Source organism: Parus major, chromosome 1A (assembly GCF_001522545.3).
Source record: "Parus major isolate Abel chromosome 1A, Parus_major1.1, whole genome shotgun sequence".
NCBI classification, from domain to species: Eukaryota; Metazoa; Chordata; class Aves; order Passeriformes; family Paridae; genus Parus; species Parus major.
This window is the reverse complement of record NC_031773.1, coordinates 68,360,656-68,375,102: the sequence shown is the minus strand read 5'-3', so window position 1 is coordinate 68,375,102 and position 14,447 is coordinate 68,360,656. Positions and strand designations below refer to the sequence as shown.

At 40.9% G+C, this 14,447-nt stretch overlaps 1 protein-coding gene across 14 annotated transcripts in view; it reads left to right on the top strand.

Annotated features, from left to right (window-relative positions):
* Positions 1 to 14,447, top strand: part of CACNA1C (calcium voltage-gated channel subunit alpha1 C) — a 435,290-nt gene that overhangs the window by 267,840 nt on the left and 153,003 nt on the right. For all 14 annotated transcript variants that reach the window (XM_033514757.1, XM_033514754.1, XM_033514753.1 and 11 more), the window contains exons 6-7: positions 5,353 to 5,514; positions 7,205 to 7,401. In XM_033514757.1, coding sequence (XP_033370648.1) covers positions 5,353 to 5,514; positions 7,205 to 7,401 — 359 coding nt within the window. The remainder of the gene's footprint in view (positions 1 to 5,352; positions 5,515 to 7,204; positions 7,402 to 14,447) is intronic.

Genomic DNA, 14,447 nt, shown 5'->3' with positions numbered 1-14,447 from the left:
GGGAGATCCTTTTTCTTTCTCTTTTCTATTTCATCATCCCAGTCCCATCCCAGGGCCTCTAGTCCCCTGCCCAGTGCCCCCAGTCCCTCCCTAGCGTGCTCTAGTGACCCCAGAAAAAAGGAGTTTGAGGGAAAAGTGGTTTAAGTTGAGAGGAAATGTCATTTTCCATTATTGTCTGTGTTTAAATTGGAGGGGATCCCCCTTCACCTGTGCTTTTAAGGGTAGCAGTTGAAGGAAAACGAACCTTTTCCATCATTTGAAGGTATCATTTGAAGAGGAATTGCTGTTTTCTAGTTTAAATTGAAGGGGATAACCTTTCTGATGCCATTTTATGAGTTTGAATCAAGGGAAAATCCCCCCATTTTCATCATTTTAAGGCTTAAATTCTGAGGGAATCCGTGTTTTCCCTTGGTTTTAAGGGTTTAAATTCAGAGGAAATCCTCCTTTTTCCAACATTTGAAGTATTTAAATGGAGGGGAAAAGGGGAAAAAAAGAGAGAGAAGGAAAAAATGGTGGGAAGCGTGAGGGGGGAAAAATGGCGGGAAGCGTGAGGGGGGAAAAAAATGGCGGGAAACCTAAAGGAAAAGGGGAGGGAAAGGTGAGGTAATTAGCACTCATGTATTAATTAATTGGGGATTTATGAACACCACGGTGCAACAAAGAAGAGATATTACCATTTTGAGAAAAAAAACTGGCAGAATGTTCCTCAGAAGATTTTTCAGGTCTGAAAGTTCAGTCTTGCAAAAAAAAAAAAAAGGCAAATTGGGTGTTTTTTAAGAACTGTCTTACTTTTTATAGGCATGTCTTTCTCGAGAGGAATTCTGTATTAGCAAACCTACCAATAATTTCTTTGGATATGTTCCACAATGCAACAATGCCAAGTGCATTTTAGCAGCTGGGTCTTTTTCGTGTGCCATCTTGCTAAACATTGGTTGAAATCCAAAAAGCCTTGTAAGTACACAAGGGGATATGTAGGTAATCCCATTGCTTTAGGTGCAGACACTTACATGCTCAAAGATAAAGAGCATTATTCAATAAGGGCCTGAATCGATGAGACAGCGACCAGCCTCTCTCATCATCTTCCTGAGAGGAAAACACAGCATCAAATAACAGCTCTAAAACACCTGCAGCAGCTCTAAAAGTCCATTTCCCATAGCTTTGAGAAAGATCAATGTTACTTGGTATAAGCTTTTTCCCTCCATTCTTCCATAGTCCCTCTTCTTCCCAGTTGTATTCTAAACTTTTGGGTTAATGCAGTCCTCTAGAGGCTAAAAAGGGCTTGACCTGGTATAAAAAGCAATGTTTTTCCCATGAAATAAATATTTAAAACGTTTTATCAGTGTAAATAAATGCTAAATTCTGTGAGCCCAGGGAATGGCATTAACGTGGTGTTTTGCTTGCTGAAACATTTATGGAATCAGTGTCAGCCAGCAGAACACAGCCAAGAGGATTTTTTTAAAGGTAAACTGAAGGGCTTTTAAAATAAATACTAGGAGTTGTTTAAGATCTTCAATTATTAACAGATGAAAAGTATGGGCTGAAAAAGTGCAAACAATCCCTCTTGTTGCACTTTCCCTAATCCCTGTGCAGTTCTCTGTGTCCAGCCTGCACTGAGCTCCTCAAGGCAGATGCTGCACCTTAACAGATGTCTGGAGAGAGTCTAGCCCACAAATAAGCAGATTTAGAATGCCAAATATTTCAAACCCCTTTATTTTTATATTTATTTCTCAGAACTTAAGCTCAAGACCCTGTGTTTATGGTTGGCCAGTGCTGACATTGCCAGCCTCTGCAAACAGCGCTGTAAAAACTTGGCTCTGCCGTAGAAAGCAGTTATTGGCATCACCTCCTTTAAATCCAGAGGCCAGCTCTGCAGTCTGATCAGGTCACCAGGCACTCTGATTTAATTATGATTATCAGCTGCACAGCTCATTGCTAGGAGTGCAAGCCTTACCTGCACAAGGGAGAAAAAAATGCCAAAGATATTCAGTGGTGTGAACACCTGTGTGGGCTGATGCCTGTGTATTGCACCATGCAAAGATTGAGAGCATACGTCAGCTGGGACAGAGAAATCATTCTTTTATGAGCTGAACTCTCTTTTCTTCCCCTGCACAGAGAAAGGGCCCACAAAAGCATGCAGGATTCTCACCACTGGTGAGAAAAATCTTTGTGACTGCTTATAAGGGGGTGGCTCGCCTTGATTTACTCTGATCAGGAATGCAGCTGCACCTCTGGGCTTTCAGAACGCAGATTTGATGTGTTTTGAAGAGTGTGAGGCTTCTATTAAAACAGTGACTCCATTCCACGTACCCATGGCTCTTCCCCTGTCCTTCAATCCCTCCTGATCCTCTCTCCCTGCTCTCCCCCTTGCCAGTACAATGGGTTTTCCGAGGGTCTGGGCACTGTTCCTCGTGCCATTCCTTGCAGCAGCTCTTTGTGCTGCAAGCGGCTGCCTGAGAGAATAAAGCAATTTTCAGGCAGCAGCTGTGTTGCAGCAATAATCTTGGCAGCAATGTGGGGAGCCTGGTGATGTGCATGGATCCCTTGCCTTTCTGCAAGCAGCATCCACTACATCTCCTGAGGGCATTTGTAAAGCTGCCACATAGTCAGTGGGTTTTTAACTTTCAGAAACTCTCTGAATACTTTGATGGTAACGTATTTAAGTTTGCTAATTACTGGAATCATCTGGATTTGAAAACAGGCTGCCCTAAAGGGAAACTGCACTGCACACACATCAATTCATGCTAAAAACATTCAGTACCTCATGTCCTCTTCAAAGCTGGCTTATTATCCTCAAGAAGCTTTTCTCTAATTAAGCTGGCTGAAGGTCCTGTGCATCTTCTGATGGTACATGTTCCCCTCGACCATCTAAACATCATCTCAAGTTTATGGTGCAACCTTCTTTTTCACAAAGACCGCTTCATTAACACAAAGGGCGTTGCTTTGTGCAGATATTCTCTTCTCTGGACATCTGCAGTAGGCTGAAGCACTTTCATGGTGTGGGTGTTAATGAAGCTGGTTTTAAAATGAGAGAGCTTTTTTGTTCATCTTTTTGTCTGTCCTCAGTACCTTCTCAAGAGTACTGGGTATAACCTTTAATGAATGCTAAAATTAATTAATAATAATAATTAAATGTAAATTACATAAAAACTGGTATTGGAACTTTTAACCTCATAAGCTTGGCTACATTTTGGATTAACAAGACTCCTAAAATCGCTGAAAAGGGAGGCCTTTATTTGCTTTTGTAAAGATTTACTTGAAGCAACAAATATTTCAATCTGCAAAGTTTGTGGGGTGGTTTTTTTTTTCCAGGTTTGCAGCCATCTGTAGTGTTTAAACTTTCTGGTACTGTTGTACCTTGTTTGGGAGAAGGTGAGACATTGTTTTAATTTTCTGGGGAATGTAACATTCCTGACCGATGTAAAGAACTGGAGCAGTGCTGGTGTTCTCTGCACTTCATTTTCTGTGCGTTTTTAGAATTAATAGACTGAAAGACGTAGGCATTTTAGAGGAAAAAGGTTGACTGCCTCATGTAAGCACAGCAATACTTTATCTTTTTAAAGATAAAGTCTCCTTGCTTATCAAGGAGAGCACCCAGAGGCAACTGAGCAAGCAGAGTGGCCCATTCTTGTGCAGGATGTTTTGATGCTGTCAGTAATGTAGTTCCTGTAAGAGTCTCTGTGAAAGCCAGAATGTTTCATGCTGCCTTTGGACAGACAGCAGCATATCCTTTGGATAGATAACTGATAGCAGATAGCTGAACCGCCTGGAGACACCTGGAAAAGTGTTCTGACATCTGAGGGATGTTAGAATCCAGCCAGTACTTGCTAGCAGGCACTGAGGGATGCTGCTGGCCAGGCAGCTGATGCCACATTTGCTTGCTTCTGCTGAGTTCCATCAGAACTCTGGAGCAATGGCAGTCTCAGCCTTAGCCGAGAGCTGACAAGTGGATTGCCTACAAGGGAAAGTGCTTGTCAAGAGATGTGTCATCCTCATTAGAAAGTATTTAAATCAGCTCAAAAAAAAAAAAAAAAAAAAAAAAAAGTAAAAAAAAAAGTCTAAGATCTTAGATGATAGATTTTAAAAATTATTAGTTATCACAAGCTCTCTTGGCAGATGTATAACAGACATTTACAACTCATGAATCACATTTCTCAAAAATCACAGCTAATACCAACTTCTCTGAGGAGATGACAGCATTTACAGGAGACATTAATGGCTTCTGGCTCTCAGTCATTGCAAAATCATGAGCTTGTAATTGTTCTGATCTGGCTATTTGTAGACTATAGATTTCTAGAAGCCTCTCAATAGTTCCATCATTAATAACTTGCCAGTGACAGTGATTGCCATTATTCCTACTCAAAGTGATAACTTTAAGATCTTTGTAAATGCAAATCCTTGTGAGGCTGGCTTTATTATTCTGGTTTTACAAAGTGAAGGGAAGGAGACAGAGGGAGGCACATGAATCTGCAGCTTGAGTCAAGTGCATCTGAGGGTACAGCTGCTTAGTGATTTAGAAAACTTGGCTACAAGTCACCTTCCCTGGGCCATTCTGGGAATGTTTGGTTTGCTCATGATTAGGACTTTCAAGAGTCTCATACCTTAATGATCATGTAATAATATTTTGCTCATATCCATTTCTGGGCAACTTCTGTTATAAGGTGTTCCATAAATCTTGGGACGAAACCAGCACTGCTGGTTCTGTCTCCCCCTCTGTTGAGACTGAAGTTGGATGAGGTAGATGTGAAGCATGGGAAGATTCTAAGAAGGCTGGGAACTCTCTCTCAATATTGGTCTGGTGGTTCTTGGGCTCTGCCTGGAACTGGCTTGACTTCTGGAAGCACCCAGCACCAGACTAAGAGCATGACTTCAGTTTTCCACCTCTCCCCAGGCTACAGAGTGCAGCTCTTTGCACCCCAGCATTTGCCCTCTCATGTGGATCATGGTTCTTGTCCTCTTCAGGCCTGGCTGTTCTTTGTTTTTCCTGAGTTTTAACTCTCCTCAATACCACGTGAGCAACACCTTAGGCCTGATTGTCAAGAACAAGCAAGCCAGCTGATATATAAATATATATATATATCTATATTCCCTCCTCAGGATGGGGGTGTTTGGGTAACAGGTAAGGCAATACCTGTTTCACTTCGGTCTGTGATCTGGGAAGCGGTGGTAAATTTTTGGAAATGTTTGGGATCTTCTGGAGGGAGATCATCTGTAAATGTACATCTTTGCATCATCAAAATAACGAGTTCAGGTGAGGGGGAGCAAAAAAAACCCCTGAAACTCTACTGTACAATTTATAGCCTGTCTGAATTTTGTTCTCCTGATGACAAGCGCTTCCTTCTGTTCTCTCTGCAGGTCTCCAGGTGGTTTTAAATTCAATTATCAAGGCCATGGTCCCTTTGTTGCATATTGCCCTGCTGGTGCTGTTTGTCATTATTATCTATGCCATCATTGGACTGGAGTTATTCATGGGGAAGATGCATAAGACCTGCTACCATGTGCAAGGGGGACTGATAGGTAAGGGGAACACACACAAACACACCAAGATTTTCAGAGGGAGGCTTTTCCCACGTGTAATAGAGCATTTCTGGCACAGGAGATGGGTGGTTGTTGCTCATTTCTTGTGTACATCTTAGGGGTTTCACAATTTCACCACTGCAGACTGAGCTACACAGGAGATGGTGTTACAGGAATGAACAACCCATATATTTCATTATTAACCTCATGCACAAATGCATTTTTATTTAAACCAGTATCCTTGTAAAGGAATATATAATTCAGGGCATATATAATATATATACTATATATTATACATATACTACATATAACATTTAGTATATCTTTGTTTTTAGTCACAGGCTGCAGCTTCGGTTAGAAGTGCAACCAGAAAGAAAACAAAATTACATTAATGGGAAGAAACTTTTTTACATCAAATCCATCAGGAAATTTATTTATTTCAAATTATTTGCAGAAAGAAATAGTCAGATTTCAAAATAATTCAATTGCACTGTCACTCATCTAACCATCTGTTCATTTTTGTTTGATTTATTGATCTTGAACAGCAGCTATTTCTCATGTGGTAGAGGGTATTAATGCCTAGTATCCAGTTCAGCTCATAAGAAAACAGTGTGCAGCAGAAAATTGTCTCAGAAGTTCTTCATTTTCTGCTTTTCTAATGTTGGCAGATTTCATTTTCTGGGAATGATGCTAGAACCATAATGAACTGTCACTCTGGTTTGCATCTTTAAAGTGGGTGTATTTTTCTCCATTCTGTCTGGAAGTATTTACATTACAGCATTTATTCTGATATTACTGTTTCTGGCATTCTTTCGTGACCAGAATGCGATCATAATTTTGGAAAATTACATTGTTTACCATATAATAAGATGAGAAATAAACATAATTTCCTGCTCTCCTACACATACATACATACCTTCATCTGTTAAAAATGTAGCACTAAGATCTGAAATCTGTATATTACCAAAAAAAATAAAATAAAATCACACAGCAGAAGTTTTAGTGCTTATAAAAATATTTTCTGGAGCATTCCTTATATACCAAAGCATTTAGTTTGCTTTGTTGTAGGGGTTGTCAGGTCTTTGAAAACACCTGTACAGAACAAGAGGTGGATAATCAAGCAGCAATCTCAGAGTTCGAGTGCCACTGGCCTACGGATAAAATGCCACACATCATCTAAATGCCAAAAGAGCAGAGCTCAGGCGCTCTGGGCTGTAATTCAGCAGTGGCCCAGTGCCACACCAGCCTGTCTGCAGAGCTCTGAAGCCTGTGTGCTGCAGGGCTCAGCCTCCTTCAGCGGTGCCAGCCTCCAGGATTAACCCGTGCGCCAGGTGACCGCGGTAGGAAACCGCTGGTCGTGACACTCGGCCTCATTAAACGGGATGGGCTCCATCTAATGTTCCCTGTCATGCTGAAAGGCATGAGTTCTCCCTCACAGGAGGGTGTGCTTTGGGGAAAAAAAAAGTTCATCTCAGTTTTGACTACTAAATTTGACAGCTTGGCCATTATTTTTTGCGAAAAAAAAGTGAAGCGCGACAGCGAGCGGTTGCCTGTGTATTCCTGAGAAATCTGCCAAACTCGCTGCAAAATACATTTGCTAAAAGCTGATATCCTTCACTTGCTTATCAGTGTGTCAAACGGTTTCCTTCAGCTGTGTTTTTTTTTATTTCTCCCCCTTCTCTCCTTCAAGATACACCTGCGGAGGACGACCCGTCTCCGTGTGCCCCCCAGTCTGCCCACGGGCGGCAGTGTCAGAACGGCACCGAGTGCAAGGCGGGCTGGGAGGGACCTAAGCACGGCATCACCAACTTTGACAATTTTGCTTTTGCCATGCTCACGGTGTTTCAGTGCATCACCATGGAGGGCTGGACCGATGTGCTGTACTGGGTACGTATCCGAAAATGACGGGCTGAGAGTCCTGCTCGTGCTCTGTTGAAACTTGGGGTCTTTAGCTTTCTTGCTTGCTCTCTAGAGTGAAGGCATGGTTGCTGGCATGGAGCTTGAATTAACTCAGCTTACTGTCAGGTATAATGGAGGGGTTATGTGGTGCAATGAAATCAAATGTAAATGTTGGCTTTCCATTGATGTTTTAATTTTGAAGGATGGCAGATGGCTTATTGATTTGAAGGTTTGCAATGTTCCTTGGTTGAGCAGAAAGTCATTGAAAGACCCTCTCTGCAGGAGTGAAACATCTCATACATCTCCAGATTACTGATGTAGAAGAATTTGTGACAGACAGCCATGTGCTCTACCTGTGGCATTTGTGTTCCAAAGGCACTACACTGATCAGCTCGTAGGTTTTATAAGAAAGGCCTCACAAATTCTAGCAGTACTCTTCATTATGACTGTTGTCATAGAAGAATTTATTCTAATGCCATTAGCTCTGATACTGGTATCAATCATGCTTACAAGTTTAGCCAAAACATGATATTATCAATATAAGATGATCTGATATATATATATATATATGACCATATAAAAATATTATATTAGCCAATATATGATATTATTAGCATAAATAGAGTCTCATCTTGTCCTCTAGCCTAATTTTGGCCATTTCAGCAGCTTTAGTTTGTACCTTTTAATTCCTAATGTATTGGGAAATTCATTGCAATACTATAATACCATAGGAGTTAATATCAGGTTTAGCTTTCAACAGTAAATCCTACATAAATGTGTTTCTGGATGCAGCTCTGGCCATCAGCTTTTGCAGCTGTATGTTATGAGCTGGGACTTTGATTCACACACAGCTCAGACCTGTCTGTACAAAACTAACCCAGACTCTCACCAACTTATAAGTCTGGCATGTCATGGCAACCTGGTTCTCCAGATGGTAGGATGTGTTAAAATTCATGATGCAGTTTGACTCCAGAGGGTTCAAAGCACACAAAAGGATAATCTGGACTGAGGCAGCTTGCACTGTTGGTCAACAAGCTTCTCTCTTAAACATGAGCCTGAAGCTGCCTTCTACCCACAAGTGATTTAGAGTTTGCAAGATTTCCCTTTGAAGATTTAGCTTATCTGCAAAGGATGGTCTCTGTGTGGAACAGCTAGAAGTTATCTCTTTATATTATTAAACTTAGATTAGAAGAGTGACTACAGCTTCCTTTTAATGCCTGAGATAAAGGGCAGAGATCAAACCACAAGGTGAGTCTGGGTACCAGGGAAAAAAAATTGCCATTACTAGAAAAGAGGGTATAAAATATTAAAATGATGAAGAGCAGAAGTCAGAAGAGAAACTGGGTAAAAGTGCTCCACAGTCCAACTATGGCTATATATGATACCTGCCCTTTTAGCACATTTAGCTCACATTTTTCCATGCTGTGTGTGATTGAGAGGATTTATTTACAGGGGAAAAGGGAAAGAGTAAATGATATCAGAAGAAGAAATGAGAATTGCTTTGGCCCTGTATACCATGCAGAATTGTGAAACCTCTCCACAAGTTATCATCATTTTCTCCAAAGACATGTGCTATGAGAGACCCTTCCAATTCCTACCCTTTAGGGCTCCTGTCTCATTTTCATGACTTGATATGAATCATGTTTAACTCATTATCAGTTATCTAATAACTGGAGCCAAAAGCATGCACTCATTTCCAAAAGATTTTCCACCATGACTGCGGCAGACAGTCTGATTTTTATGGTGTCCCTGCAGCAAACTGGGTTTTAGTTGTTAGCTTTTGTTTGGTATTCAGCCAGCTTTATTTTTTTCACTGATTTCCTAAGCTATTCTCTTTTTTTTCTTTAGAGGCAGAATGCTGAACTTAGATCTTAAATTAATACAGATTGATGGTCATTATTTTTAGGGGCATGCATATAGTGAGCCTTTTAGATTATGGCATTGTTAGAATGCTTGCTTTGGGAAGAGCAGAAATATTTATCATCAGTTCCCAGTTATTCCTAGACAAGACTACAAAAGATAAGAGTTATCACTGCAGAAAAAAATGTCAGCAATTGAGGAGGAGAAGGAAATTTATTTCACAAAGAAAAAAAAAGTATCACCTATGTTTAAAGACCACAAAATACAAAGTTTGAGTAAACACCTGAACACCTGAGCTGGCAGATATTCTTGGTTAAGCTGCTGGAAGCAATCTTAAGAATACTATTGTCCCATATGACTTTTTCCTCTGTGCTATATTGACAAAGCAGACAGGATCCAGCTCTGATCAGTGTTTGCCATGTGGTAAGGGAGGTGTCTGAGGTGTTTCCTTCTGCAGAGGGGTCTGTGCCATGCTGGGGGCAGGTGCTGCTTGGGCACACCTAGGAGAAACACTTTTGATTTAATATTTATACATAGAAACAGTCTCTAAACGCTCACACTGTCATTTCATGTAATTTCCCACCATACACTTAGTTTTAGAGTCCATGGCAAGGGCATTCCAGCTTAATTTAGCCAGATCAAAAGGATGAGTACTGTGGAGAGTAAAGAATAGAAAAGTTGCAACATTTCAGTTGCTGAAGGAAGAATTTTAGTGAGTGAGGTAGAGTACAAATATCTATCTTAAACTTACTGTGAGCCACTGTTTCCTTACTGCAGTCTGACTCATACATAACTTTATTTCCTGGTCTTTGCCTTTTTGGCTGAGGAAGAGAGGACTTGTCATAGACAACCCATTGGGAGTTGCATCTCCACAGGGTGCAGAGATAGGAGGCTATTCTCTTCTCAGCTCTGAAAGATCTCCTGAAACCACAGTGAGGTCACAAAGATTAAATTTTTCTTTATAAGGAAGTAAATCTGCATAGTTATTTAAATTAGAAATAAAGAGTTTGTTGTCCATTTTACACTGGAAGTACAGATTAAAAAAACAGTGTAAGAAAATTTTGGCTGCAAATCGGGCAGCTTTGCAGGCAAAAATTTGATGATTTTCAGAGGTCATTTATTAAACTTAAAAATGTGAGCTAATGGGCTAATATTTAAAAGTGCTGAGCATCCAAAGATCAAGCAGACAACCAAGTTGTTAGTTCCTCTGCAATTCAGGGTAGATAACAAGGTTTGAATCTGGGGTCCTGCTGGAGTCAATGGCAAAATTCTCATTAATTTCAAAAGGTAAGGATCTCACTTTGCATTTTGCAAAATCTTGATCATGCTGTTGAGATTTCTCACATGCAGTCATAGTACAACATGAGGATTTACAGATGCCTAATCAGGGCCTTGGTATCTGTTGAGATTAGTCTTCCAAGGACATACATGTGGATGCAGAGAGTTTTCTTTGCTCCCTCCTTAAATCTGAAAATGTATGCCTGACATAAAACTCAGCAGAACAACAGATAAATCTCTGGGCTGAATTACTTGGCTGGAAACGTTGAGATGATGGAGCAATTCCCTTGCTTGAAACTTTTCTAAGTGCTTCTCAATTATGTCTTCTTATCTAAAAAAAAGCCAAAAATAAAGCCAAAAATAAAACCAACCCAACTTTTGAAAGATCTCTGCATTCCTCTCAGTGAGAATGGAGGGAGCTTAGCACATTTCAGCATGCTGCCCTAAAAAATACAGTTTTATTTATTGATGAAACCAACATCTGTCCAGTGCCACACTTTGCAAGGTTAAAGCTGCATGTTTGAAAGAAAGCTGTGTGACCTTCCACAAGCCCATGATTCCTAATCCACTTAACAGCTGTTCAAATTTTAACTTCAGTTTCCTGCTTCCTTCTTCATGCTTCCCAGTGCAGGGTTCCCACCTGTGTGGGGAAGCCTGTCTCCTCTCTCATGGAGTGTTATTTCCCAGCCTGTGATCCACATCCTCACAAAAAGATAGAGACAGGAAAGCAATAAACTTTAATTCCCTAGAAGGACTTGGCATCAATAAGATCAATGCATTTTCCAATCTCCTCTCTCTCTTTCTTAGAAGATAAGACTTGTGAGTAGGTTGGTTTCTTCTGAAATGGAAAAGAAAAACGTTAGGGAAAACTGTTTGATGCTGCTATCATGGAAGGTAGGATAATTACTTAAAAAGAGCCAAATTTTTAATGTGAAATAACTATATTGGACAGGATGAAAATCAGTGCAAAACAGCCTTGTTGACTCTTCACTGAAGAATTGATCTTTATTGAAGGGAGCATTAAGTGTTTGCAGAAACACATCTCCTGTACTGCCTCAGTCTTGCAAGTTTATTTTATCCCATGCCAGACAGCTTCTCTCATGGGCAGTCAGTGCACAGAACCACTGAGCAGACAAGCACCTCTTGTGATTTATCACATTATAACTTTTCCTGTGCATTACAGAAGGGTTTGAGGCTGTTATTCTCAAAACTCTCCTTAATGTGTGGTCAGGCAGCATTAGCAGCTCGCCTGGTGCAGGCACCAAGGCCCATTTCTGAAGACCCATCTGTCTCAGAAACTTCCAGCAGCAGATGAAAACCCAAATGTTGCAAACTGAATCGTTTGGTATTTTGTAATCAGTCTCTGCTGCAGTCCATTATTTTGTATTTTCTTGTTGACTAAGGAGGAAAATTAATCTCTGAGCAGTTCATAACCTAGTGTTTAAATATTTGTAGGCATTGTTTGTCTTCACTTAATCTTTTTCTAATCTGAGGAGATTCAGTTCTTTCAACCTTCCCTAATGGATCTTCTTTTTAGTTATTTTTAATCGGTTTATTACTGTCCTTCGGGGGAGCTTCATTTCCGAGTTAAATACAATTCGGCCTGTGTCCTGTCTCTAGAAAGGTTTTCATCTTTGTGTGAAATGTGCTCTCTGCAGCTGAAGACCTGTGACACTGCATGCAAATCTGTCCACTGCAGCCTCAGTTTTACATGCCTGGTCTCTCCACTGCCCTGCATCTCAGCAGTCGTGCCTATAAATGACAGCAGAGCACAGAAATATTGCCAAACACAACCATATGTTGTTGTACTGGGCTGTTCACATTGCTGGGTAGTGGAGAACCTGGTCCTGAGTTGTTCTGCTTGCCCCTTACAGCTTGAATTCTAGGACTGAGTAATTCTGCTTGATCTGCTTGTAGATTATTATTAATGAGCAGCCCTGAGCCTGCCATCAGTTTTGGAGTCTTGGCTCTGCCCCATGTCATTTGGACAACATTTCAGAATACTTGCTTGAGTCTGAAAATAACATGCAGTGCCTCCAGGAACAACTTACCTCAAGGCTCTGAGTGTAAGCTAAAGAGTGTGGTGTTATTATAGATGGACTAAGGCCAAGCCTGGATGACATCCAGGGCACTAACCTGTCCCTGGAAGAGATGTCCAAACTGGCACATAAGTAAGTTGACTCCCTCAGATCTAAAATATCCTTGTGAGTCTTCCCCAGCCCCTAGGCAAGAGAATGAGTTCATAGTCTGAAACAGTGCAGTGAGAGACACAGTGCAGTGAGGCTGAGTCAGTGCAAACCTTCAGGAGCATCACATCCCCAGGGACAGCAGAGAGAAACGAGTATAGATGCAGTGGGTTAAACAGGCTGTCCTGGAACTTCCCTCCACCTCTCAGCTTTTGAGATCATACTTTCAAGAGTCGCTAAATCAGCTTGAAACACGGGCTTACAGTCACCCTTACAGTTCCCATCATGAAATCAAAATGGAACAAATTGAACAACAGATGTAATTTACTTTGCTGACAGCACTGACAGATTCTGTGAGCTTTTCTCACCCCCCTCCTCCAGCCTGTTGCAGCCAATGAGGAAGATGTGAGAAATTCAGAGATATTGCCACAAAGTGGAAGACATTAAACGCAGAGCTGCAACCCCCAATTTTCGCCAGCTGTGTTTTTCCTTCTAACCCTTTATTCTTGCAGCACTTAAGCTTGAATTAGTAAGGCTTTCCACAAAAGAGAATGATCTGATTCTAAGAATATATCTGTCTACATGTTTCCATGGTGTTTATTCCCCATCCACCTCCTCCCCTCCAAGAAAATGCTGGGCTTTTATTGTTGTGGGGTTGAGGTTTTTTTAATCATCTTTTTGGCAGGGGTTTGCATGAATGTGAAAAATTTACAAAGAATAAGCACACGAGTGTGAGCAACCCACTGCTGTGACTGCAGAGGTTATTTCATCTCCATCTGCTGTGACAGTGGTGGGGAAGGGGAAGAGGGGCCATAGTTCAGAGCACTGAAGGGCCACAGCATCAATGCACTGCAATTTCCACATTTAATTTGCATAAATGCTGACCTCAATCTGTTTTCCTTTCCCTCGATAACAACTGCAATGGTTGCTGTACCACTGACCTAAAAGTGAGTAACAGCAGTGACTTACACCTTGGCACCTGCCATGAAAACCTGCTGCTGAACACTTGTCCAATACACTTGTTGTGTGAAATGAAGACTTTTTATGAGCCCTTCAGTACTCAGCTTTGGACTTCTCAGCCCTCTTCTTCCATATAAAAAGAAACTCTCTATTAAAAATAAGATTTTTTGGGTTGGTTTTGGGAGGTGTTAATACAGACCCTCTGCCCAGTGCTCCTGTGTGGGAAGGACCTTTTTAATAGCCCTGTCTTTCTGTTGCCCTTTCACTTTTCTTTCTTCTTTCGTTCTTCTTTAGACTGTATCCTAATTGCTGCTGTCTAATCACCACAGAGACCTTTTTTGTCTTTAATCTTTTGTCCCAGAGCTATAAAATTAAGAGCTAAACTACTGGGACGTTTCTACATGATGTAAGATTTTGAGTGCCTCTGTTTGTGGGTGCACTGCTTGAGCCCTACCACCAGTTTTATTTCAAGGAATTATGACTGATGACTTCTGAAAAAATATCATCAGGTTTGTTAGCTGTGGATCCATAACTACTAGACAAATTCACAAATCACAGGCTGGTTCATTACCTAGATCCTGAGAAAGAAAGAGACAAGGAAATATACCCAAGTTGACACAAGTCATGTGTCTGGAACTGTTTATTAAATTATTGTTTATTTTGAGTTTAACATGTTTCAAAATCCTGCTTTTAAGACAACTGAATCTTCACCAGTCTTACTGTGAATATTAAGTCCTTCCTACCTGCAAA